This window comes from Plectropomus leopardus, chromosome 3 (assembly GCF_008729295.1).
Source record: "Plectropomus leopardus isolate mb chromosome 3, YSFRI_Pleo_2.0, whole genome shotgun sequence".
Lineage (NCBI taxonomy): Eukaryota > Metazoa > Chordata > Actinopteri > Perciformes > Serranidae > Plectropomus > Plectropomus leopardus.
The window spans coordinates 37,196,358-37,222,246 of record NC_056465.1 but is presented as its reverse complement, the minus strand read 5'-3'; the positions used below and the strand labels follow the sequence as shown (position 1 = coordinate 37,222,246).

At 37.9% G+C, this 25,889-nt stretch overlaps 1 protein-coding gene across 1 annotated transcript; it reads right to left on the bottom strand.

The window, feature by feature from the left end:
• Positions 1-23,687, bottom strand: LOC121941064 (nardilysin-like). Its single transcript, XM_042483778.1, has 31 exons — positions 23,626-23,687; positions 22,186-22,399; positions 21,224-21,497; positions 20,828-20,909; positions 19,698-19,851; positions 18,824-18,897; positions 18,579-18,674; positions 17,808-17,930; positions 17,531-17,588; positions 16,384-16,457; positions 16,064-16,133; positions 14,645-14,722; positions 14,430-14,550; positions 13,276-13,334; positions 12,769-12,823; positions 11,775-11,879; positions 11,505-11,628; positions 10,006-10,092; positions 9,149-9,268; positions 8,989-9,040; positions 8,742-8,892; positions 7,481-7,608; positions 6,287-6,449; positions 4,772-4,803; positions 3,690-3,828; positions 2,932-2,979; positions 2,561-2,613; positions 2,390-2,473; positions 2,102-2,309; positions 1,330-1,419; positions 1-841 (listed from the first exon to the last, which is right to left on the bottom strand). The coding sequence occupies exons 2-31, from the start codon at positions 22,389-22,391 to the stop codon at positions 608-610; spliced, it is 3,342 nt and encodes a 1,113-aa protein (XP_042339712.1). The 5' UTR covers positions 22,392-22,399; positions 23,626-23,687; the 3' UTR covers positions 1-607.
• Positions 23,688-25,889: the final 2,202 nt, after the last annotated feature.

Below are 25,889 nucleotides of genomic sequence, written 5' to 3'. Positions count from 1 at the left end.
ATACTTGTGAAAGGCATCTGAGAGCAGCACTAGAAAATAAATGTCACTCCAGATTAAAAAAAAGAAAAAAGGGTATAAATCATTGTCCTCACCTGTAAGAGCAAACTAGTTAACAGGACCTGTAATACACGCAGTGTAACACGATGTGATTGGACAGAACTCAATCTAATCATCTAGACTGCATGTTCTTTTAGCATCCTATTTTTACATGAGTGTGTGTGTGTGTGTGTGTGTGTGTATATATATATATATATATACACACACACTGTAATCTACAATACAGTACAGTAGATATCTATATTTGCCTGTACACGTTGAGCCTTTATGCTACATTTAAAATAAAGTGGTTATTATTACTTTTTGCGTTCATAATTTCAACTGTTGTAAAAGAGATGCTTCTTTAATACAGGCCCAGATTGATGCTATATTCCCACAAGATGTGAATGCAGCATTTTAACAACCACTCACATGAACCCAAAGAGCTAATCGTTTGTTAAATGTCCGTCCTAACAGCGTCCTCTTGGATCAGACATCACTGCTAGCTGTTTCCACGCTGACTTTATTCTATATCTTAAGCACCGCCCTGTCGGCCTGCGGTGAGACTGACCTAGCTGAGGATTTTGTGGTAGGGGTGGAGCGGGAGGGAGGAGGTGAACCCTCTGATGTCGGTGATGAGCGTGGCGTCCAGGAGCGACGGTGAGGAGGCCGGCAGGAAGGTCAGCTCGCTCACTTCACCGTAGGCGGAGCAGGGCGGGTTGTCGGGGCTGTCGGGGCTGCAGGCGGTGCTGCAGGCGGAGCTCGGTTCTGGTGGGTCGTTCTCCTCCACCCCAAAACCGACCACCTGAAGGAGACAAAATATATACTTGTGAAAGACTTTATTTTCTCCTTCTTAAAGCTCCTATTGGCACGAATTCGCCCGTCTTTAAAATGGAAACAGCTATAGTGTAAATACTTTTATGCTATGGCGTGTCGGAGAGAACAGCTCGGCTCAGCATGCTTCACACATTAAACACTGTGCACATAGCTGCATCTCCAAAAATTGGAATATTGTAAAAAAGTTTGAGAATCAGTTATTTAAGAAATCGAAATTTGAATATATTCTAGACTCATTACAGAAACAAAACATTTTTCTAATTTAATTTAATTTTAAGGCCTAAAGCTAGAAAAATGTAAAAGATTAAATAGAAAAGAAAAAAAGATGTTAAAAAAACAACAAAATTATGAAGATATTTGAACTTTTTCACGATATTCTGATTATTTGAGACGCCCCTGTATGTCGCTATGACGTGTCAGAGTCATTTACTAAAAACTGGAAATGTGGTCACTTACATGAACGCTGAGCTTCCTGCTGCTGGTGTTTCTGTGTTCCAGGAACCAGGAGACCAGCTCCTCCTGAGAGAACAGCTTCAGAGCCTCGATCTGCAGCAGAGACCACAACAGGTCAGAACCAGAGAACCGGACCAGAACCAGAGACCACCACAGGTAGAGACACAGAACCGGAGACCTGCAGCCACACTATAAATACCTCCACGCTTTATTAGAAATGTTTTGACCCGACACATTCAGTTTTTTTTTGTTCCTCAGTAGATCCGTGTGTGTAGAGAGATCTGATCCGTTTGCGTGTGAATATTTGACGCTGTATGCTGAGAGTGAACGAGGGAGAAAAGGAGAAAGAGAGAGACATAGAGGGGAAAGGCAACTGTGAGATGACTGTGTTTTCATTTAGTGACATTATGCGACTTCTCTCACGATGTCACACGACGTTCCTCTGGCGATAACATCCTAGTAACCATGGCGACGAATGTCCAAGGTTTATTTCTATTGCAGCTGATCTAATATCGCAGCAAATTCTTTGTCTGGTATGAGCTATAAAAGCAAAAAAAAAAAAAAAGTGCATTGCAGTTTCGCCAAATATGGCTTTCAAATCACCTGAAATACCACCTCACGTGAGATTAAAAAGATTTTGCGATAAATAGGAGTTTTTTTTCCCATTAAGCATATTTTGTATTCACATAATGGAAACCCATCTAATCTCTCTCTCCCTTACTTATGATGGAGAGAGAGAGAGAGAGAGAGAGAGAGAGAGACAGGTGTGTCTCACCTCCTTGTTGAGCCTCTTGAAGATGTACTGCTGTGTAACGACCTCAAACCAGTTGCGGTCCACTTCCTCTCCCAGGTGAGCGTCCTCGCACTCCTTCAGCTTGATGAGAGCCGTCACCTGAGTCCTGAAGGCGTCCTCGCTCAGACCCGACAGGCGCTCCCCGAAGCTCACCAGGAACTCCTCGATCTTCGCCTCCACAAACTCCGTGCTGCGAGGACAAACGGGACGAGGATGGCGTTTGAAGACTGAAACAGACAAAGAGTCAAATGCGTGGCCGAGTCCACTCACCTGAACTTGGTGGCCTGCGTTTCCACGGTGACGGAGAAGCCCAGCACCCCTGAGGTATTCCTGCAGGTCGGGTACACCTGGTACCTGGGGGTCATGAGGTTTTGGGATTAGATATTTGCTGTGAGTGGACATTACTCATCTGTAAACTCAGTGTAGGAGAAGGACACTGACCCCAACGTCTCCTTCGTCCTGAGGAAGTCAAAGCAGGGCTCCTCCATGTGCATCTGAGGGGACACACACGTTTAAACAAAACGAAACGAAACGAAAAAACAAGAACTTGTGACTTTGTTGTCGATATTTTCATGAAACAGAGTGATGTCATTATTTAAAGTACAGTAAAAATCTCACATAATCAAGTTTTTCCATTTTAAGAAATAAATTTACATCCATGACATTTGATTTCTCCTGCCTTCAGTGTCTTAAATGATTTTTTAAAAATGGTCAAAAACCTTTTTTGGCACATGAGGACTCTTCTTATAATCAGTATCATGCACTATTGTATAATTTTTGTGTTAGGACGATAATTAAAATGTCACACTCACCACCATCAGCTCCATCAGAGCGTGCTCTCTGAGGTTCTTCAGCCCCGACTGCAACAGAATCCAGATTTATGCAGACAAACTGCAGTAAAAGTACTAATACCACACTGTAAAAATACTTTTACTTGAGTAAATGTATTTAATTAATGTCACCATTGCTGTCAGTCTTTAACTATTAAAGTTTCAGTTCACCTGAATAATAAAAGGATATTTTTCTACTTTGCCTTTGTTGTATCATTCTAGCTATGATCAAAATAATAATAATACATTTAATAATTTCTCCTGTATTATTACTATTATTATTATTATTATTATTATTATTATTGTTGTTGTTGTTGGTGTTGTTGTTGTTGTTGTTGTTGTTGTTGTTATTGTTATTATTATTAATATAGTTTACTGGACATTTTTCCATTTTTTTATTCTGTCACTCAACCTCTGTTATTAAAGGATTTTTATGGTCATTTTCACTTTTTCCTTATGCCTTACAATTTGTGGGACATCTCTTATCAAGTTGCTCTGTGCATTTTTAGCTGCGTTTTCATAAAGGAATCAAACCAGTTTGCTGTGGTTTTAAAGGTTAAAAAGCATGCCAAAGGCATATGAACACAGCACAAGAAAACTGACGTCATTCCAGGTATTAAAGGGTTAAAGACACGATAAATGGCAAATAAAAAACACACAGGAGACGTAGTTTTAAACGCTGTGTTTTAAGCATGCTGCAGCTGTATTTCTGCAGTGAATCAGTGTGATGGGGATCCTACCTGGTAGTAGACGGTGACCTCGGAGTTTGCGTCTCCTTTGTTGAGAGATTTGACTTTACAGAGAAGGTGTTTCTGAGGAAGCTCCACCACCCGAAACAGCACAGGGACCTCTGCTGACAGAGGCTGGAACTGCAGCTTACTGCGGACACACACATCAAACTTACACACCAGTCTGAACTGGATCCAGCTGAGCTGTGTGCTGGAGCCTGAATGACTCCTCTGCAGCTCAGTCATAAAGTCAGATATTTTAAAATGTATCAATTAAGTAGAGAGGTTTTTGCACTCAGCATGCTTTTAATTCATTTTTAAGTTCAGAAATATGCCTTTTTGCAAAGAGTATAAATCACAATTCAGAGAATCTGCACGTGTCAATGTGTCATCATTCAGTTACATTATTTTCAAACTTGATTTTAAATCATTTTAAGTTATCTTGTTATCTCTGGACCTCTTGTCTGCACTTTTGCTATTTTTAAAAGTGATTTAAAAAAAATGTAATTGATTTTACCTTGTATATCGTATCTAATTTCTCTGTTATTATAAATTTGTAAATCTTTTATGTTTTTATATTTTATTGCTCTGTAAAGTACTTTGAATTGTCCTGTTGTATGAAATGTGCTATACAAATTAAGCTGCCTTGCCTTAAATTTGAAGCTTGAATGTGCACTTTATTTTATCAAGTTCGACAATAATCAAAACAGAAAAATAAATCAATGAATGAAAAAACAAAACAGACAAAAAAAAACAACACGAACCACAAACCAAAATTTAGTTAGCAAATTTAGTTAATAACAACTTTGCCCAAACAATTATTGTAACAAAAAACATGTAACAAAAAAAAAGTTAGATCTGGTTAGAGCTGTTAGAATTAAAAGAGTTTAAGAAGAAGAATTTGGTCGATTCTTTTTAAGATTTCTACAATGCAATGTCAGAAAAATGTTTATGAAACTCAATGTTTTTGCATTTTTAAGAATTTTTAAAAATTGATTTAAGATATTTTAACACCAATTAAAGCCTTATTTTTAGATTAATGAATTCAAGTCAGACTTTTCAGGGTGTAAATAAGGAAAAAGCAGGATACTCACTCGATGAAGTACTGCAAAAACTCTTTGGACTCCTGTTGGCAGAAACAACGTGCGAGAGATTACATCTAAACTGTTTATGTCAAAATTGAAAGTGAAACAAAATATTTGTGTGTGAGAGAGGAGTGGGTTTGGGGCAAAAAAGTCCAAGTTCATCTGCAATAGTTCCTACTTTCTACCAAAAAATAATTCAAATTTAAACTGTTGTGCAGATAATAAAAAGTAATGTTGGACATTGATTTCATTTTAAATTTGAGCATTTAAAAACTCCACACTGGACTCTGGTAGAAGGATGATCATAATATGGGTTAAAACTTATGTTTGTTAAACCCCTGACTACCCTCAGCTGGATGCTGCAACAAAATAATCACCAACGTCATAAAGTCATTTTTCAAATTAAAAAAAGTCAAGTCTTGTTTTTACAGCTCTGAGAAGCGAGTGAGAAAAAAGTATTATCTGAACTGTTTCCCTCTTGTGTTTGTGACTTAAGAAAAGGTGAAAAAGGTGAAATTATACTTGCAAAAACAATTGCTATAAAAAAAATCAACTGGAAAAAAAATATATACTTAAAAAAATACATAAAAAAACACTTGCCAAAACATTTTTCTACCTGTTTTACAAATGAACAAGTGACTTTAAAATGATACGTTTTAAAGATACTTGCAAAAAAGTCGACTTTGCAATTTTCTGTCTTTGTTACAGATTAAATAACTTATAAAGTTACTTAGAAAATATTTGCAAAACAGAAATTCACCTGCCCTCAAGTTTTTCTTTTCACCTATTTTACAGACTAAAAAATGAACAATAACGAGAAAAAAATGATACTTTACAAATAAAAATCAGCTGGCAAAACTTTTTTTCTACTTTACAGATTTTTTTTTCAATTTAAGGAAAATTACAAAATAATACTCACAAATAAAAACTAACAAACAAAAAAGGAATTCAACATCAGTAAGTAACTTTCAATATCAATCTACTGTTAAGTCATACCCAAAGCAGAAAAATCAGTATGGTATCCCCCAAGGCTCTCAAAGTTAAATTTAAGACTTAAGGAATTCAAGAACTTTTAATACCACCTAGAATGAAATCTGATGTCCACTTTGAGGCCAATGATTGACTTCACTTTGTGCACTATCACGGACGTAACCACTGAACTTTTGAATTAGCATGTTCCTTTCATATACATGAGCCTTGATATTTGGTATCGGACATAAATAACTATTTCATACATATTTATACGCGACTGTCCAAGACGCAAGTTTGAGATATGTTGTTTCTATCTTCGATGTCTGTTTATTGATTGATTTCTAATTTGCATCCTTCACCACTTTGTGCTGTTTCTTTCTTCCAGGTATTTAATAGCTTTAAAGTCAGATCGCAAAGACAAATACCTGAACATCTGCACACATAAAACCCAAAACATCTGCGTGGACAGATTCCAGAGAGACAAAATGTTTGAACTACTCTAAACGGACTCTGTTGCGTTTAGTTTTACGTCTGTTTTTCTGTCAGTCTCACCGTGCTGGTGAAGTTTCCCTGCACCAGCCCCTCGGCGTACAGCTCCGCCTTCAGCCCGGTGACGAAGGTCATGAGGTCATCGACCGTCAGGCCCTTCATGACGGCCTGATACTTCTGAATGACGGACCAGCGACAGTGCTCCAGGATCAGCAGACGGACGTCCCTGCAAATTGATTGATTTGGAAATTTACTCAGAACATGTTGAAAAAATATAATAGAGAAATGATCATGCAAACAAGCAGACAGACAGACAGAAAAGAAATATTTACATACAATAAAGAAAAAAGGCAACAGAAATTAACAAACGCATGTTGACTTGGTTTACATATTGCAGAAAAAGTGAGCAAGTCATTGAATTTTAGTTAAGCAGCTTCTTAATTAATTTAAACTTACAGTATACTCTAATTAAACATATATGCATACACCCACATACCCCAAATCAAATATCTACAAATTTATAAACTGCTTTGCTTGTAAAACCCCCCCCCCCTTCATCTCTGCACTTGAAAATCACGTTTTTATACATTATTTTTCACAACTTTATGTTTGGACATTGTTTTAGCATACCAGCATGTCTTTAAAGAAGTGGGGGCTTCATAAAAAGGATAAGGGATGCTAATTTTGTAAAGTGCATAGTCTTGAAATTTTTTTTTTTTTTTTTATCAAATTAGCAATCTTTGTTTTGATCTTTTCCTTTTATTGAATAATTTTAGTCAGGGTTCCCACGGTCATGGAAAACCTGGAAAAGATCACATTTACCAGGCCAGGAAAATTCAAGGAACTTGTAAATAATCATTGAAAGTTGGCAGGGCAAGGGAAAAAAAGAAATCTGGGTCCATGAAAAGGCTTGAAACAAATAATTATATACGTATAAAATGTTTGACTTCAGACCATGTTGCTGAATCTGACTCAATTTCCTTTTTAAAAAAGCTGTTTATTAATGCAAACATATTGTTTTATTTCTAACATGTCTTATTAGTTTTATTATAACTTACGGTTTTTGTCTTTAGTTAGTGTTGGGTATTTTAGTCCATTTTATTTGTATTTGATTTTTAATGGTCTAATTTAATTTGCTATCCTCAAATATTTTCTTCATGGTTCATCCATGTATCATTATTATTATTATTATTATTATTACTATCATATCAAAGTTTTATTATATGTGAGTGTATTTCAGCGGTGTGTGAGACGTACTTGCCGAGTCTCTCGGGTTTGATGAGGATGTTGAAGTAGGTTTTCTTCAGCTGCTCGGAGAACATGTTGAAGACGCCCGGCTCGGCGGTGAACTCTGCCAGATGATCCACAATCAGTTTCAACAGCAGCTGCGGCAGCAGGAGGGAAGTCGACATTTATCAAAACTTCTGTTCAAGTGTAAGCATATCAAAATGGTATCCGAGTATTTCAATTGTAAACTGTTTTTTACTTCTGCTCCGATACATGTATGCAGTGGACAGGGGGGACTTAAAATAGCCAAAATCAGTTTAGGTGTAGGATTTTTCTTTTTTTTTTTTTAAACTTTTTAACCTTTATTGTGAAATCTGGTGATAAAAGAACAAGTGAAGACAAACTGTTTCAATGGGGAAGCCAAACAGTTTCAGATCCCATCCATGTTCTCATCAAAGCCACCAGACTCCATTGACAAAATAAGTAATTTTAGCTCGCAGAACACAGGAGCTGCTGGTCGACGGCTGCTTTGATCAGTTACTTAGTTTTTGTTATTGTGTGACTTTGCTAAAAGTGAACTAACCCTTAAAACGACAAAACATTACAAATTAATTAATTGACCGAGGCAGCAGTAGACCAGAAGCTCCTGTGTTCAGTGATGTTAAATTGCTGGTTTTCTCTATGGAGTCTGGCTTTGAAAAGAGTGTTATAACAGCTGCGTTTTAACGTCAGAAATCACTGTCTGGCAGTGAGGTAAAGCAGTGAAAATACTCTCAATTTACTGCAGTGTTTCCCCTACCATTATATTAGGGGGGTGCTGAAAATCACATTTTAAATGATCGTAGGAAATATTCTTATAATCTGAGATTCTGGATATCCGATTCTAATGAGCTACAAGACATAAACATCAAAAATAAAACAAAAAAGGCTTGAAATGTTTAAATTTACATGTAATGAATATACAATATATGAAAGTTTGCCTTTTTGAATTAAATAACTAAGTAAAATGGTCTTTTTCACGATATTCAATTTTTTTAGATGCACCTGTAAAGTACTGTCAATCTAAAGTTAAAAGTAGTTTTCCTCAAACAGCAGCTCACTGTAGTTTATATCAAACAGGGGGAAATAGGGACTTTGTTGGGGACTATTTCCAGCGGTGGATTAATCCACATTTGGTACTCTGGTGAGTATTTTTGGCAGCAGAAGGGTGTATAAAATAAATACAGCAGTGATTAAATGTCTGGTTTTTTTGGTGTTAAATGCTGCACTGAAGTACGCCGCGTCTCCTCACCGGCAGTTTGTGGTTGAAGCCCTTCAGGCGGATCACCAGTCCGTGCTCTCCGGCCACCAGCTTGTACTCCAGCTGAGCCACGTCGGCCTCATAGGCCGGCTCTGCCAGGTTGTGAGCCAAGATGTTGACAAAGAGGTCGAACAGCACCAGACTGAAAGAGGAACAACACGGTAAAACATTCCTCTTCTCACTGCGATAATTAATAAAAAGATGATGAGTGACTGAACGTGCGTCAGCGGGCTCTTACTTCTCAGGACTCTTCTGAATCATCGGCGAGATCAGATTGAAACGAATATAAGCTGAAAGAAAGAAACAAAATATAAGGAGATGAATTGGTGATTAACTTATTTGTTAGTCGCAGCTTTAAAAATATCGACGCTTCAGGCCGACGTGGCAGCTGGACACACCTTTAGGGATCTTGAACTTGTTGTCTTTCTTGTACCACAAACAGCCGCGCTCGTTGTTCACGATCCTGACGGGAAACTCGGTGTCCGGACAGTCAGACGTTTTCAGGGTGAAATCCGTCGCTGCAGCACGAAGAGGAAGAAAACCAACATTCAGTAATCAGATCAATCAGCTGATGGATTCATGGTTTGACATGTTGATCTTGTTTAAAGGTGCATCTTAGAAAAAAATTGGAATATTGTGAAAAAGTTAATTTTTCTTTGGAATTTAATTCAAAAAAGGTCAACTTTCATATATTGTATGTTCATTACACCTACATTTAAACATTTCAGCCCTTCTTGTTTTAATATTGATGATTACGTCTTATAGCTCATTAGAATCAGAAATCCAGTTCCTCAAATTATTAGAGTATTTCCTCAGGACGTTCAAAAAGTGATTTACAGCACAGAAATGTCCAACTTCTGAAAAGTATTTTCATTTATATACTCAATACTCCATTAGGGCTCCTTTACTACAAATTACTGCATTATTGTGGCACAGAGGCGATCAACCTGCGGCTCTGCTCAGGCGTTTGAAGTCCAGGTTGCTTTGACAGCGACCCTCAGCTTGTCTATATTTTTGGGTTGAGTGTTTCCAAGATTTTAAAAAAATGTTTTTTCCATTTCTTCTTTTTTTCCACTTTTCTAGATGTAGGCCATAATTATCAAAATGAAAAAATAGAAATGCCTGAACAATTTAAAATATTACATTTTCACTTTCTTAAATAAATGAAAGAAAATACTGAACTTTTTCACAATATTCAATTTTTTTTAGATTTAAATCGATTTTTTTATTTTGTGAATGTAGTGTTCATACTGACCGATGAATTTGTTCTCAGCAGGAAGGTGCAGCTCAGGGTTGAGTTCGAAGTCTCCCGCCCAGCGCTGAGCCCACTCCTCTGGGATGTCTGATGAGGCAAAACAAACGCATCTCAAGTTTAGTACTTATGCAGTTTTCATTTATTTAATTATTAAAACTAGAGGAACTGTATCGCGCCCGATCAACACGTTTTTTTTAATTGATCAGGATTGGTTATTTTGAGCACGTGCCCCACCTGATCCTTTGATTACATCCGCCGTCACACAGGTGTCAAAAACAGAAAGCAAGACTTGCAGAAGATATTCAGGTTTGTATTGTAATGCTATTAATCCAATGAGCAGAAAAACATTATTTTTCATGTTCAACTGAAGTTGCTGCATCACTTTAAGTGGAACTGAATTTTTTGTAACTGTAACTGTGTCATTTGTTGAGACTGAGTTCGGCTATAACCGACTTTGAGGTGGAATTATGATCTTACTTCTCATTTGTAGTGTTCTGGACTTTTATTACAATGCTACACTAAGTGGATCTTAGAGCAATTTCTAAAGACATTTTAATTTGTTTATTTGTTTTTTATATAAACAAAATGTTGTACTAAGTGGAATTCTGATAAGAGACGTGTAAAAATATTTTTAGTTTGTTCATTTTGTTATTTTTTTTAAAGGTTAAATAAAACCCATTAAAGGACCATTATCAAACTGTCACACATATACTTCATTTTAATAACTTTAAAGCAGTGGCTCCCAACAGTCTGAATGGACTGCAAACTGTAAACTGGATGTTAACTTAGAGGCGTACATCCAAGTGGGGGTATTTCTAGTTTTAACATTTATTTTTTTATATAGTTGATAGGGACAATGTGAATTAACATTCAGTGACTGATGTTTCACAAATAGAAATTGCAGCTATTGCTAGTTTCCAGCTCCTGTCCCTAGTTAGGATTTTAGTAAAGAAAAAGAAGAAAAAAAAAAGAGAAAATATCAAGGTTACACACAATAACTGTTATTGTCTACGTTACTGTATGTAACCTTAAATTATATTGCTATTACTTTTTTCTTTCTCTTCTTCTCTGTATGTGTATGTATATATGCATTTACACCCTTGTTTATATTACTTTGCGCATTTTTGTTGTGTGTGAAGCACACTGAGCCTACATTGTATGAAATGTGCTATAAAAATAAGGTTGACTTTTTATCTTCTCTTCTTTTTCTTTATTGATGAAAAGATCTTTATTCAGTGTTTATAGAGGTTTAAATCAACTGGTGTGTTTGTTTTGGAGAGTAAGAGACCTCTGTGGATAACTCAGCTCCCCGTAAAAACGTCAAGAACCAGAAACATAACAGTTTCAGCTGCTTGTGTTTATTGGTCTAGAAACGTCACTGCTAGGCGCCACTAAATCTCCCTAAATCTGACACACTGCTGCCTTATATGGGAATTGTGTGTGTGTGTGTGTGTGTGTGTGTGTGTGTGTGTGTGTGTGTATATGTGTGTGTGTCATACCCTCCATGCTGTAGCAGGTACCAAACCATTTCTCTCTGAGTGGACAGCGACCTTCGTTCTCTGGTGACAGCAGCAGCAGGTTCGCTCTGTCAGGAGTCAGCGGGGACAGAGCGGCACTGATCACCTGAAAAACAAACACAACACACACACACACACACACACACAGAGAGAGTTATTATTACATTTCCCCTCTAAACGTGTCAGATTCTCAGTTCTCAGGCCTGTTCTGGATCAGATCTGGGTCTGGTGGTCTGGCGGGGTCTCGCTTACCTGCGGGTCAAACTCAAACATGAGCTGGTCTCCGGTCAGGAAGTCCTCTTTGGGAAAAAGCTGCATGTTTTCACAGATGTTCTCCACAAACTCGATGGGATCCGTCTTTCAGTGCGGAGACAGCATCACATCATTATTCTCACGTTAACATTTTACGTTAGGATCCACATTAAGGTTTTCATTAACGTTCACTGATTAATAAAGTTAACAGCTGTTTTTTCTCTTTGTTGCCTTGATAAATGCCTAAAGTTGGCGTAAAGCAAAGTCAGTCATTTTCTTCTAAACACTTGGTGAATATGAGAAAATACTTGAAGGATACTAAAAAGCTCAAAACTGTGTAGTACTAAGTTAGAGCACTTTTCAACATGTTTTCGGGCCTAAACTCGTGACTCAGTGATGCACCGGAGCCACCCTAAACGTAATCTTCATCATCATCATCATCATAGTACTAAATAAAAACTCATATTGGTACTATGTGTGGTCACTTGGCAATTGTGCGGCTCAAATCTGACATTTTTTTCATTTTTTTCTCATGTCATGCTGAGAAAAAATCATTACATATATTTATTTTGGTTTTACCAAGACTTTAAAGATGTTTTATATTCAATCTGTTTTGATTCAGTTTAGAGCAAAGTAATCATCATTTCCACAGAATCAAAACTTAAAAATATACAGTAGAGCATCCACTGCTACACACACACACACACACACACACACACACACACACACACACACACACATGATCATTTGTGATGACTGACAGGTATTTAAACTCTATTATTTCTGTAATTATCATTATTATGTCACTCCTATTATTGTAGTTTTAATGTTCACAAATGATGAATTATTTTGTTGAAAAATTGCATTATCACAGAGATGATAAATTAGCACACCACACCAAAAATCAGCTTGTCAATTAGCTCTCAATCAGCAGACTGATCTGTGTAGTTATCTGACTGTAAAAACTGTCATTAGTGTTTCTGTGCTGCAGTACCTGCTCCTGATAGTGGAACTCGTTGGCTTCGATCTTCTGAATTTCCTCATAAATCCTTAAAAAAAAAAGTTTGCTTTCATTAAAAAACCTCAAGAGAGCTAAAAGACACTAAAAAGCAAACAGGGATTAAATGCACAAATATCAGTGTGTTTACAGGCACATTAATATGATTATTGTTGGCTTTCTGGGGTTCACTAACTACTTTAAAGGAGCTGCTTATTTGCACGACACAATAATGAAAAAATGAAAATTACATTTGCTCATTCATTCACAGAAAATCTTATATTTACTTTTTTTATCCTGTCTTTTCAGATACAGGGATTAAAGAGAAACCAAATCATCAACGCACTTACTACAGACTAAAAAAACACTTATTTAAACTCTTTCTGACAGTTTATAAAGAGCTTTTTACAGATGTGTTTGTGCAGTAGACTGAGAGGAAAGAATTGTTACTGTAGTGGTGAATCGTGGCTCCCAAAATATGTTTGTGTGTGTGTGGAGCCTGACCTCTGCTGGGGACCCAGAGTCTGAAGCATCTTCAGGTACTGGAACACAAAATGAACCACCTACACAAAAAAAGTTAAAATCTTAATAAATTAACTCATACTTTAAATTTAGACAATCACTAAATCCTCTCTGACTTTGATTTCACTCTTTTCAGACATAAACTGTAATCAGCAAATCAGTGATGCTCATCATACAGCCCACAGCCCCCCGATCAGGTGCCAGGTGGCCCCTCAACCATCTCCTAATTCACTATAAAAAATAAAGTGATTCACACTGGGGATTTGTTTTTGTACTTTTAGTTTACATTAGGTGTCAGAGTGCATAAAGCAGCATCAAAATAGAGCTTGTTTATTAAAAAAAAAGTGCCGGTGGAGGATCCCCCACACCCCTGACAGAGGTCCGAGCTTAGACCCTAATAAAATCCTAGACATGTCCACAAATCCTAGAAATATAAGAAAATCCTAGGAACGTTCCAAAATCCGAGAATCCTCCAGTCCCACACCAGAAAATGTTCAAAAATCCTTGAAATGCACTTTAGTCCTTGAAATGTCCTCAAATCCTAAAAACATCCTAAAATCCCAGAGATGTCCAAAAATCCTAGAAACATCCTAAAACACAAGAAACATCCTTAAGTCCTACAAATGTGCTAATATCCATGAGGCGCCCTAAAACCCAAATGTCCTCAAATCATAGAAATGTCCTAAAATGACTGAAATATGTTTACGTACTACATATGTCCCCAAATCCAAGAAAAGTCCTAAATCCCAGAAACATCTTCAAGTCCTACAAATGTTCTAAAATCCTGTAAATGTCCTAAAATTCAAGGACAATCCACAAATCCAAGAAAAATCCTAAATTCCTAGAAATGTCCGAATATCCTATTAACATCCCAAAATCTGAGAAACATTTTTAAGTCCTACAAATGTCCTAAAATCCTCGAAGTATCCTAAAATAATAGAAACATGTACGGCGCTGCTGCGCCTGGCCCCTGGCCTCCTGTCTTTTTGCAAAAGTGGCCCCAAACAAAGCAAGTTGAGCATCCCCTGCAGTAAATGTTTTGCCAGTTTTAATGTTTTAAATGAGTCTGGACATTTTTCACATAAGGGGGGGGGGGGGCACACCCAGAAAATAAATCAGGAGGTGGAAGTCCTGACCTGGTAGAAGTTCTGGTAGCCCTGGTCGGTTAGGGTGATGGAGATGGAGAAGATGGAGTAGGTGGTGTTCTGGTCAAAACCCGTCTCACTGTTTCCTCCGAACAGAGCCAGAGCCCAGCACCTGAAACACACACACAGTTTACACCCCGACTCCCCTCGGTGTATCCAACACGTCAGGACAGAATCAGGTTGTTTTGGTTTTGTTTGAGACTCACTTCTTCCTGAGCAGAGACAAGATGCTGCCGGTTCCTTCGTGTCCGATCAGCCAGGAGATGTAGTGAAGAGGCTTCACTCTGACAAAAAAAAAGACACAAACTGTGTGACGTCTCATCAGACTGGCAGACACAGGAAACAGTTTGACTCTTCTGTACGTCAGCTGGACGGAGATATACCTGTCTCAGTGCTGGAGGGGACACAGGCAAATGTTTTATCACACTGTTCCCAAAATCTTTTTGTTTTCTACAAAACCAGCAAGAGTCAAAGGGCATCACTGCAAAGAGGCAAGATCACTAACAGCAGTGGGAAGTTTATTTATACAAGTGCAGTTCTGATGAATTTCTTGTGTATTTCCACATTTACTTCACACCTAAAGGGGAAATACTGTATTTTTTCTTTGCTACATATTTACACACACATAATCACACATAAATCAATCAGCCAACATATTAAAACTGCTGTTGAAGTGAATAACGTCTTGTCATAATTCAATGTTCAGTTGGGAAACTTTTGGTTCTGGTATTCATGTGGCTGCCATCTGACACGCAGAGCACGTTCTGAATGTTGGAAACTGGTTGTTGAAAACATGTTACAAAGATCTTTACTCTATCGTACTGAATTGTTGAGTCAGACGGTTGACTGTTTTTTCACCATTTTCCTGTTATAAGATTTTTTGGGTGGGCCTAAAACTACAGTTCGATGATGCACTGGAGCTATGCTCAGCAATAACCCCGCCCCTGACAATGTAGCAGTATAAAAGAAGCATCATTAGCATAGTCCCTTGATTGGGCGTGAGGTCTGAATACTTCTTCCACAGCTGTTCACTAAATACTCATAACACACTAAAAAGTAAAAAGATGTCTAAAAATATAACATTTACATTTGAAATGAAGAAGGATCATATTTAAAGTGGGCTGATGGATTGACTGGAACTGCTCTGGAGAAACAGCGCATTGGGTTACATGTAGCAAGTTTCTTCTGCACGACATTTATAAACCTACAGATATATAAAAATTATTCATGTATTTATTTTATTTTGACCGTAGGACTGGGCACTCTTGGTAGGGCATTTTGAAAAATTCTATGTCGATAAACTTTGGGCATTTTTTATTCAATATGAACTGATGTAACAGCCTATCACACAGCGCAAATAAGACAAATGTTATTATTATTTGATATATTCTTTGTTTACAAAACACTGAAAAACAAAACATGTTTGCACAACTGAACCTTAATGTTATTCTGTTTTATATGTTAATAAACTCCTCTTTAAAATCTTTTAAACAGCCAGCATTATCAAATTTTATATCCTGATAAATATCAATATTGGTTGATATGGAAAATATTATCATGATGTTATTTTTTGCCATATCGTCGAGCACTGACAGTTTTTTAAGTAGCACTGCACTCTGACTCACCTGTAGTGTTTCCCCTGCGGCGGGACGGCCCAGCTGATGGTCAGAGCATGAACCTTCCTCACAGGAACCACTGAAACACACGTTCATGTGTTAGTATGTATGAAGTGCTGAATCCTTGTTGGAGTCATATCATGAACCTACAAAATGTATAAAATGGAAATCATGACTGTGAAACTACACATCTCCAATTATTCAAACTTGATTCATGCTGATGGAAATTCTTGAACTTTCTCACAGTATTCTAATATTTTGAGATGCACCTGCATATGATATTATGTATATAATACACAGTGAGAGTACCACCGGTACTACTGTCTGACCTCTGTAGAGTTTGTTGAAGGCTGGTGTGTCAAACGGCTGCAGGAGGTGAGAGAAGTCGGCTCGTGGTTCACCGCTGACAACAAACAAACAAAAATAATAAATAAATGTCACAACACAAACTCCATCTGATTATTCTTTGTGTGATTATCAATATCACTGTTATACTTCACACACACCACATAGTATAATACAACACTGTGTACTGATGGTGTTACTTGAGAGATTGACTGAAAACATGTAACCCGGGGCGCCTGGTGGCTCAGTGGATAGAGCGGGCGCCCCATGTATGGAAGCTGTGTCCGCACCGCAATGGCTGCGGGTTTGATTCCAGCCTCGGCCCTTTGCTGCATGTCACCCCCCCCCCCCCCAAAAAACACCCTATTGGTTTTTTTTTTTTTACATTAAAAAAACAAAGCTATGAATCCCTTATATTTTTTATTTCTTTTTAAATTTATTTTACATCAATATAAAAAAACAAATACTCTTGATAGGGATTCCTTAGATTTTTTTTAAATTTTATTTCACTTTACAAGATATGGATCCCTTAGTTTTTATTATTATTAGTAGTAGTAGTAGTGGTAGTAGTATTGTTATTTATTTTGTAATATTATAATAATAATATATAATTATAAAATAAAATAAAATAATAATAATAATAATAATAATAATAATAATAATAATAATAAATAAAAAAATAAAATAAATATAATTGTAATATTTATTTTGTATTTTATTTTGTAAAAACAAACTCTCTGGTAACTCTCTCTGTTTCTAAATTATATTTCTTGTTCACTTACCATTTCTACAATTTTAGGACATTTTTAGGATTTCAGGACATTGGATGTCTGAGCTAGCACCACTGTTGGAGGTGTGGGGGATCCTTCTCTGGAACTTTTTTTAATGAACACGCTCTATTTTGATTCTGTTTTATGCACTCTGGCACCTTATGGATACTAAAAGTACAAAAACAATTCCCAGTGTCAATCACTTTATTTTTATTTTCAATTAGAAAATGGTTGGGGGCCACACGACACCTTATCAGGGCCAGATGTCGCCCATGGGTCATTAATTGAGTATCACTGTCTTATGTCTTTTCAGTAGTAGAAGTCTGTGTATTGGTACATTTTTTAATAAATGGTATCTTACTTGTTGGGGACTCTGATGAAGATGTCTCTCACCCACTGCTCCAGAGTGTCCAGAGTCTCTAAACAAACAAAAATCACAGTCAGAAAGCAGAACATTACATGAGAATTGACACTAAAATTGAAACCATCCAACAGCTTCACATGCTGGTGTGTGATGAATGAAACAGCCTCACAGATCTGCTGAAACAATTAAACAAACTGCAGTAAAATCACAGCAGAAGTCTTCAAAGATCCACTGACGTCATCCAGTCGTCTCTGGAGCGTTTGTGTGCGAGTACCTTTGGACTGAACGGCGAGCGTCATGTAGTGAGCAGAGTAGTATCTCCTCCAGAAGTCTCGGAGACGCTGGTAGGTGTTGATCTGCTTCTCTCTGGGCTCGTGTTTTAATGTCTGGGCGTTACCTGACAGGAAACAGAAGCTCAACAGTGAGTGACACCAAACCACTTCTTTTCAGATCCATCAACTTAGAAATAAGACTTTTTAAAAAAAAAAACAAAAAAAAAAAAAAACTTTTAGTATGTTTTTGTTAAAGGAAATTTGGCCATTTTTCATTTTTATTTTTGGTTGTTTTATAATGTAAACTTTTTTTTTTTAAGAATTCTTGATTCAAAAAAAAAAAATTTTTTTTTAAACTTTTTTGTGATTTTTAAAGAAAAGTCATCTGTGGGAGGAATTTTTTTTTCTAAAAATGCCACGTTTTAAAGAAAACATTTTTTTGTTTGAAAATCACCAAAAATTACCCCCATTTATCACAGCCAAAAACTGTAAAAATTTTTTTATCATTTTTCACATTTCTGACTGTCCTTGAACACATCATGTGTTATTTTACAAGTTTGTAAGCAAAATTCCATGTCTTCCAAAACTTTCAAGGTATATTGAGTTTTACAAACCTTTCCCTAGGTTTTAATGAACATATGAAGAAATCAAAACCTTGCATTTTTTGTAACGCTTGTAAATAGATTTTTTCTTTACTAAAATATCGGAACAGTTCTCAGAGATACAGCACAAACAGCATAAGGGCAAAGACTGCATGTTTGTGTTGTTCTTACCCCAGCAGAATTTGCTCATAGGGTGTCCCGGTTTAGCCAGACTCCCAAACAGCATCTCCTTACGATGTGAGTCTGACGGCCTCGCTAACTGGTACTCTGAACAGGAAACAAGAAAAGAGACAAAAATAAAGTGCGTCGCCGGCTGAAAAGTCTCAAACACGAAGAACACAAATGTGTAAAAAAAAACTGAGAATGTGAATGTGAGAACACAAACAGCGTAATGGCGTGCATTTTGCATCACTCACCGCTGTCCACAGCCTCCACCTCTCTGTCGATGGCGTCCTCGATCATCAGAGGACAGATGAAGAACTGAGCCCATCTGGAACAAAAAAACACATATACATTCAACGCATGGCAAATTTTCAAGACCATCTAAAACCACCACTGATACTCCTTATCCGATCTTTTTTCAAATATCTATTATTTTAAAAAAATAATGAATTCAGAACACGATTTGAGTTGAATATTTAAATACAAATAAGGGACTGTTTGTTATAATGAGAGGGGAGGGGGTTGTGCAAAGCGGGGGAGGGCATGTCGAATAATTGTTTAAGCACTGGGGAGGGAGTGATATTTTTTTATTTTGGCTTAAGTGGAGGGATATACAGCTTTGAATAACTGTATTTTGTATTTATTTTACTGCTGATTTTTAAAGACATGACACCATTTATCACTGCCAGAAACTGTAGAAATAGAAATTATCATTGGATTTTCACCTGCAGAACAAACTGCAGGCGTCCGACAGAGTTTCTAGTCCACTGACCGGGTCTAAAAACAGCAACAGTAACAACGTGGCTACAGAGAGGACATCAGTTGGCCCGTTGGAGAGCGGCTGAGTGCTCGTGGTGATCTTTAATGAACCGGTTGACCTCCCATCAGAGAGCCAGATGGCCCACAAAGAGCTGCCATCAACACAAACACACAGAACGCCGGCCTTCACAGTGGAAAGGCGACCAAAAACTCTTGTTCTGACAGGAAACTCTGCATATCGGTTTACGGTTGACTGTCACATACTGGATTTCCTGGGGCTTTGCCACAGTCTCAGGACCATTCTGGGTCTTGTTTGTTTCATATGATCATCTGAAAATTAGGTCAGTTGATGATTCTTTGAGCGCTCACCTGTCGAGCGCCTCTCTGAAATACTTCCTCTGCACGTCGAACTGGAAGATGGTTCTTTCACAGTCGGTGGAGGCGTTGTCGCTTCCGCCGTGCTTCTTCAGGAAGGCATCGAAGCCGTTCTCCGCTGGATATTTTTCACTGCCCATAAACACCACTGACCATCAGGGAAGGGGAGAATAAAAAAAAAGTGAGGAAAAAAGGAAAAAATTCAGGAGATTTATCTGACAAAAGATGACAACATGATTAGACCAGGCTGTGGGCCAATGTCTGCCTGCCGCAAGGTTTGATTTGGCGTGCAAGATGTTACCAAAAATGACCATAAAACTTAATTTAACAACAACTAGCAACAACAAAAGAAAATCTCCCTATGCAAATTATGCCCTAAAGCTGTGGAACACATTACCTATAGATATCAGAGGAGCAGCACTTAGTACTTTCACAAGAAAACTAAAAATGCATCTGTTCTCTCCAGCCTTTCACTGGCTCTGACTATCTAAAACTCTTTTTTTTACACTTCTAAGTGTTGCAATTATTTTTTAAATGCTTTAACTTAATTTAGTTAATGACTTATGGATTTACAGTTTCATGATTTTACAATTTCAATATTCTAAGGTTTAAAATGTTAAGAAATCACTTAATTCTTGTGTTAAACTGTTTTTAAATGTTCCTTTAATGCCGTACAGCCTTGCTGGCCTGTTTCATGTTCATCCTGTCTGTTTTCATGTGACGCACTCAGTGCTGAAAATGTCTTTATTGTAAAGCACTATGTGCTGCATTTTTTGTATGAACGGTGCTATATAAATACAGTTTATTATTAATTGTTACAATCTGAACATCCCAACATCCTGGAGGGGCTGAAATACACTTGGATAATTGCAATCAGATGCAAAAAGGGCAATTTGCACTCAGCTGAAAAACTGTATTGGCATGTTTGCACTGTAATATTGGCCTAATAATTTTATAAATCAGACTATGAGAGACAGGGCAGATGGTGGTTGCAAGTGATGCGTAGTGCTGTCAGCGGCCACATTCCAGTCTGTGTGATGTCTGCATGCAAATAGCACAGATCTACAAACTAAACTGTGTAGATCTGAGAAGCTCTCAGGATGCAGCATCAAAGGTGGACTCACTGTGCTCCAGGAAGTGGGCGAGGCCGGGCAGGTCGTCCGGGTCACTGAAGCTCCCGACACTGATGCACAGAGCAGCTGCGGCCTGGAGACACACACAAATACAACCATCTTTAACCTGAATCTGCTGAACTGTATAAACTTTTGCTGTAAGAAATAATCGCTGGATTTTCACATATCTGATGGTCCTTGAACACATCATGTTTTATTATACAGCTTTAATAAACAAAATTCTATGGCTTTTTCAAAACTTTCAGTGTGTATTTGGTTCTCCCAAATTTTTCCAGGCCTGGAAATTGCTATTTGCAAATTTCATGACTTTTCCAGGTTTTCCATGACCGTACGAGCCCTGCCTCACACAACTGGTTCTTCTGAATAGTGAATCTTGATATCACCCACCTGCTTCTCAGAGCTCCCTCTCTTCTTCTTCCCTGCGTTCTCCTCGTCCAGCTCATCGAAGTCGCTATCCTGCTCTTCCTCTTCATTCTCCTCCTCGTCCTCCTCCGACCCCTCACCAGAATCCCCCTCTTCCTCACCTTCCTCTTCTTCCTCATCCTCCTCTCCGTTGTCCGTCTCCCCCTTTTCCTCTCCATCTTCACCGCCTTCCTTCCCATCCGCCCCGCTGAAGTCGGAGATGAGGAGTGCTCGCAGGCCGTTGCTCAGCTCGATGTATCTGCAGAGATAACAGGACAGGATTAAAAAAAAAAAAGTTCAGGTACATGATGTTAAATTAAAATCATTTGGAATTCGTGAACGTTTGTGTAGTATTGAAGAGATTTCCTCAAGCGATCGTCAGCTATTGTGTTCACTAGAATGTACCGGATGGACAGAGGGAGGCATGAATGGAAAACCCAAAAAACATGATGCCTCTGACCTCAGCTGTCACCAATGCAAAGACATAAAAACACTCTGAATTGTTTGAATTTCTTTCAACCAACCACAATCTTTTTGGGTGGCGCAAAGCCACGTGGAACGAGTCACGGGTCTACAAAAAGCTACACATTAAAATAATAACTCAGAAGTTGGCATATTGTTCCTCATTTCTGCATGTTAATGCCACCAACTGTCCAGCAGCAGAATAACCCAACATTTGCAGCTAGAATTCATATGTTTATCTTTTAACAAAGTAGCTCAAAAACAATTAATTATGACTATCCCCCAGATGGTAACTGGATCTCATGATATAAATAATGATAAACAGGTAAAAGCTGGATTTTATTATACTACAGGGAGGATTTCACTCATCTTTTATGAGGAAAAAATATGCAACATGTCGCATGCACATTTAATAGTTTAGCTAAAATCATGTATCACAAAATTGTGTCTGATGTCTAAGGTTAAAACAGACGTCTCTCTCCCACCTGTATTTCTTGGGGTCACTGGGTGATTTGATGATCTCATAGTCCCCCTGGGCTTCTGCAGCGCCTCCTCCGCCTCCGCCTCCATCTCCATCTCCAGCAGCCACCTGGGTCCTGACATCCTGTGGCGGCGGCGGCTCCCCCTGATCTGGAACAGATACCTGGCCTGGCGCGCCGCCACTGCTTACTGACTTGTTGGTCTGAGGCATTCTGACCTCTGAAGAGACATGCAGAAGAACGTAAATAAACATATTTGTACATCATATTGAAATGTCAAAATTCAGCATAAAATTTGTACATTTTCTGAGGCCAAAACTGTGAACCAAACCTCATCACCCAACCTGAAACCAATCTTTTCGAGGCTGAATAGTTGACAAATCTATTAGCTTATCAACAGCAAATTTTTAAAAAATCTAAAAAAAAAATTTAAAAATCTAGCAACATCCTAAAATCCTAGAAATTTCCTAAAATCCAAGAAACATTGTAAAATCTGAAAAGCATCCTAAAAACCCTAAAAACATCCTAAAATCCTAGAAATGTCCTATAATCCTAGTTACGTCCTAAAATCTTGGGAACATCCAAAAATCTAAGAAATGTCCTTAAATCCTAGAAACGTCATAAAATATGCAAAACATCCTAAAATCCTAGATAGACCTCAAATCTGAGAAATATCCTAAAATCCAAGAAACATGTACGGGAGTGCTGCGACTGGCCCCTGGCTTCCAGCCATGTTTCAACAGTGGCCCCCAAGCAAAGCAAATCCAGCATCCCCTATATAGAAAATCTGTTAGTGTGTATTAGTAGGCAGACTACTGTTTATTACTGATTTTCACAGATTAAACATTACAATTGAAATCAAATATTACGTAGGAATTACGTAGGGTCATCTTCTGATTTAGAACCTATTTCGAGCCCAGTTTTATCATGTGTGGTTTCACCGATGAGAGAGGCAGACTGAAAATGTCTGATTTTGTTAATGCAGTTTGGTGGCACAGTCTTCTTCTCTGGTGTTCTGCATGGATCGTTGTGCGTTAATCGCCAGCGAACAGAACCTCACGTTAATATTCAATGGATTTTAACCGGGGCATAACATAGCTTAGATATCAGGGCACGCTTCAGAGCTAACTGTTGGAGCTAACTTCAAATACTCACAAATAACGTCGTTACGAATACGGCTACTATAAAGACAGGCAGTGATAACGTGACACCGTTTAAGAAAGTAATATAGGAGAAGACCGGCTTCGTTAACGTTAGCTGAATGTTAGCTTCCAGTAATCCTGTTGTTAAGAATGACACAACACCCGACAGTTAAACAGCTAGTTTAGCCACACCAGCTAAAATGCGAACCGTTTAGCGTAGCCGTTAGCTACCTTGCTACGTGTGAACTGTAAAACGTGAAACAGCAGTTCTGTTTGTTACATTTTACCACGAGGAGACGCTCACCTTTGTCTCAGCTAGCTTAATGTTGATGGAAGTTTTGGAGTTTCGGTTTCAGTACAGCCGCCTAGCCTGGATCAGGTAGCAGTCACACCGCAACAAGGCCTCTGATTCGCTGAGAGGAAATGGATCACGGACAAAGGGGGCGCTTGATTGGTCAAAATGTGTGACGACAGAGAACAAGTTTGGTTGAAGAATACAAAATAGTGGTCGTGTTTTATGATTGCCGATAATAAACCGGTATACGTTTGAATTAAATCGCAAAAATTACTGAACAAAAATGAAATATTGATTAAAAAAAAACTAATTGGAAGTGCAAAACCTTAAGAAAGAATTTTTTTGACGTATTACATTAAGATTACGAAATTGTATGACTTCAAGGTTTTTCTGACCGTGGGAACCCTGACATTGTTGCTGAAATTTTTAAACAAACAAAATTTTTTTGACAAGTCCAAGTGGCTGTGTGTGCAAAATTTTGAAAAATAAAATAAAAAATCCCTTGAGGACTTCTTGAGATATGCACTCACTATAATAGGACTGTGCCACAAAAAAGCACATAAAAAGTCTACAAATAGCCACACATACAAAAGAAAATCAAAAAGTTATGATTAAAGATTGTGATTTTTATTATACTAAATTTCATCTATAATATACAAACATTCACAATATTTTGTACAATCACTTTGTGCTTCTCCCCCGTACAGGAGTGAACTGTAAGACAACAAGTTTACATAAACTCTCTATATAATTTGTCCATGGTATACACAGCATAAAAATAAATTCATACTCAACACCATTATAATTTCTAAATCTATCATTTACAAATTCACTTAAAAAATAATCATATGAAGACAATGTCAATATTATTGTATATTTTTTATCAATATGAAGACACATGGTGGGGAGTTACACACAAAAACGTGCGCTGTGGTAGCTATATAACAATTTGGCAGGATATTGATTTTTTTCTATCTTCGATATTTAATAATAAATGCACAAATTTTTTCTCCTCGTCTTCCCTTTTTTTCTTGAAGTCTTTCGTAAACACACACACGTACTGTATCTCAGCTGACATGACATTATCAAAATATCACACTTCCGTCAAAGATACTGTACATTAACACAAAAAACCCTTTACAACTGAACACGCAATAAATATCATGATAACCATATGCAACAATGTTGGCTCTAATATCACACACACGCACTCGCACGCACACACACACTCACGTTCATGTAGGAAACACTGCGAACATGACGTCTACGTGACTACACCTGCTAAAGGGGGAAGGAGAGAACCATGTGCTCTTCACTCATCAGCTCTGCTCACATGTGTGCGTGAGTATAAAACACCCTCAGTACGGCGTTGGATTGTGTCGGCCAGTGCAAAAGCTGTACGCCACCATGAAGCAGGGCTGCAGCGCTCAGCGGCAGTCCGGGGTCGAGTCTTTGGCAGTCGGAAGGGGTCTGATCTGGGTCTAGGACATGCTTACTTTGTCTTTTGTGCTCCTTTTTTCATGTCTACTTTCTGAACTTTGATTTACTTATTTTGGGAAAACACTAGGAAATCACAAAAAATTCAAATTTCCTTCTGCGGCTGCAACCAACAACTAATTTCATATCAATTAAATTGTTGTTTATCTGCAAACCTTATCAACCAATCTTTTCTTTCTATGTAACCATAATACTATTGGCACATGTACATGTTTTTTGAGAGTACTTCAAACAGTTTTTAGTCGCTGTAGTTGTTTTGCCATCTTTTGTGGTCATTTTGCATCTCTTTGCACAAGCTGATCTCTGAATTAAATAGACTCAGGAAAAAAGACAAGAATAACTGCTAAGTGTTTGTATGCCTCCGAGCACCAGTCAAGTTACACTCAGTTGGACGGTTACGCCAAATTTGAGGAAACTCCCTCCAGGCGATCTTCAGATATTGCCTTCAAGAGAATGAGACAAACGTAAGGTCACCATGACCTTTGACCACCAAAATCTAATACAATCATCATTGAGTCCAAGTGGACGTTTGCGCCAAATTTGAAAAAAATCCCCCTCAAGGTGTTCTTGAGATATTGTGTTCACGTGAATAAGACAGACGAGGTCACTCTGAGACATTTGTGTGAAATTTATAAGTTAGTGCTTGAGTCTAAGTGGACATTTGTACCAAATCTGAGGAAATTCTCATGGGGTACTGTTAAGTTACGGAGTTCACTAGCATGTTGAAAACATGAAAACACAATGCTTCCGGCCTTGGCTATCACTGGCTCAGAGGC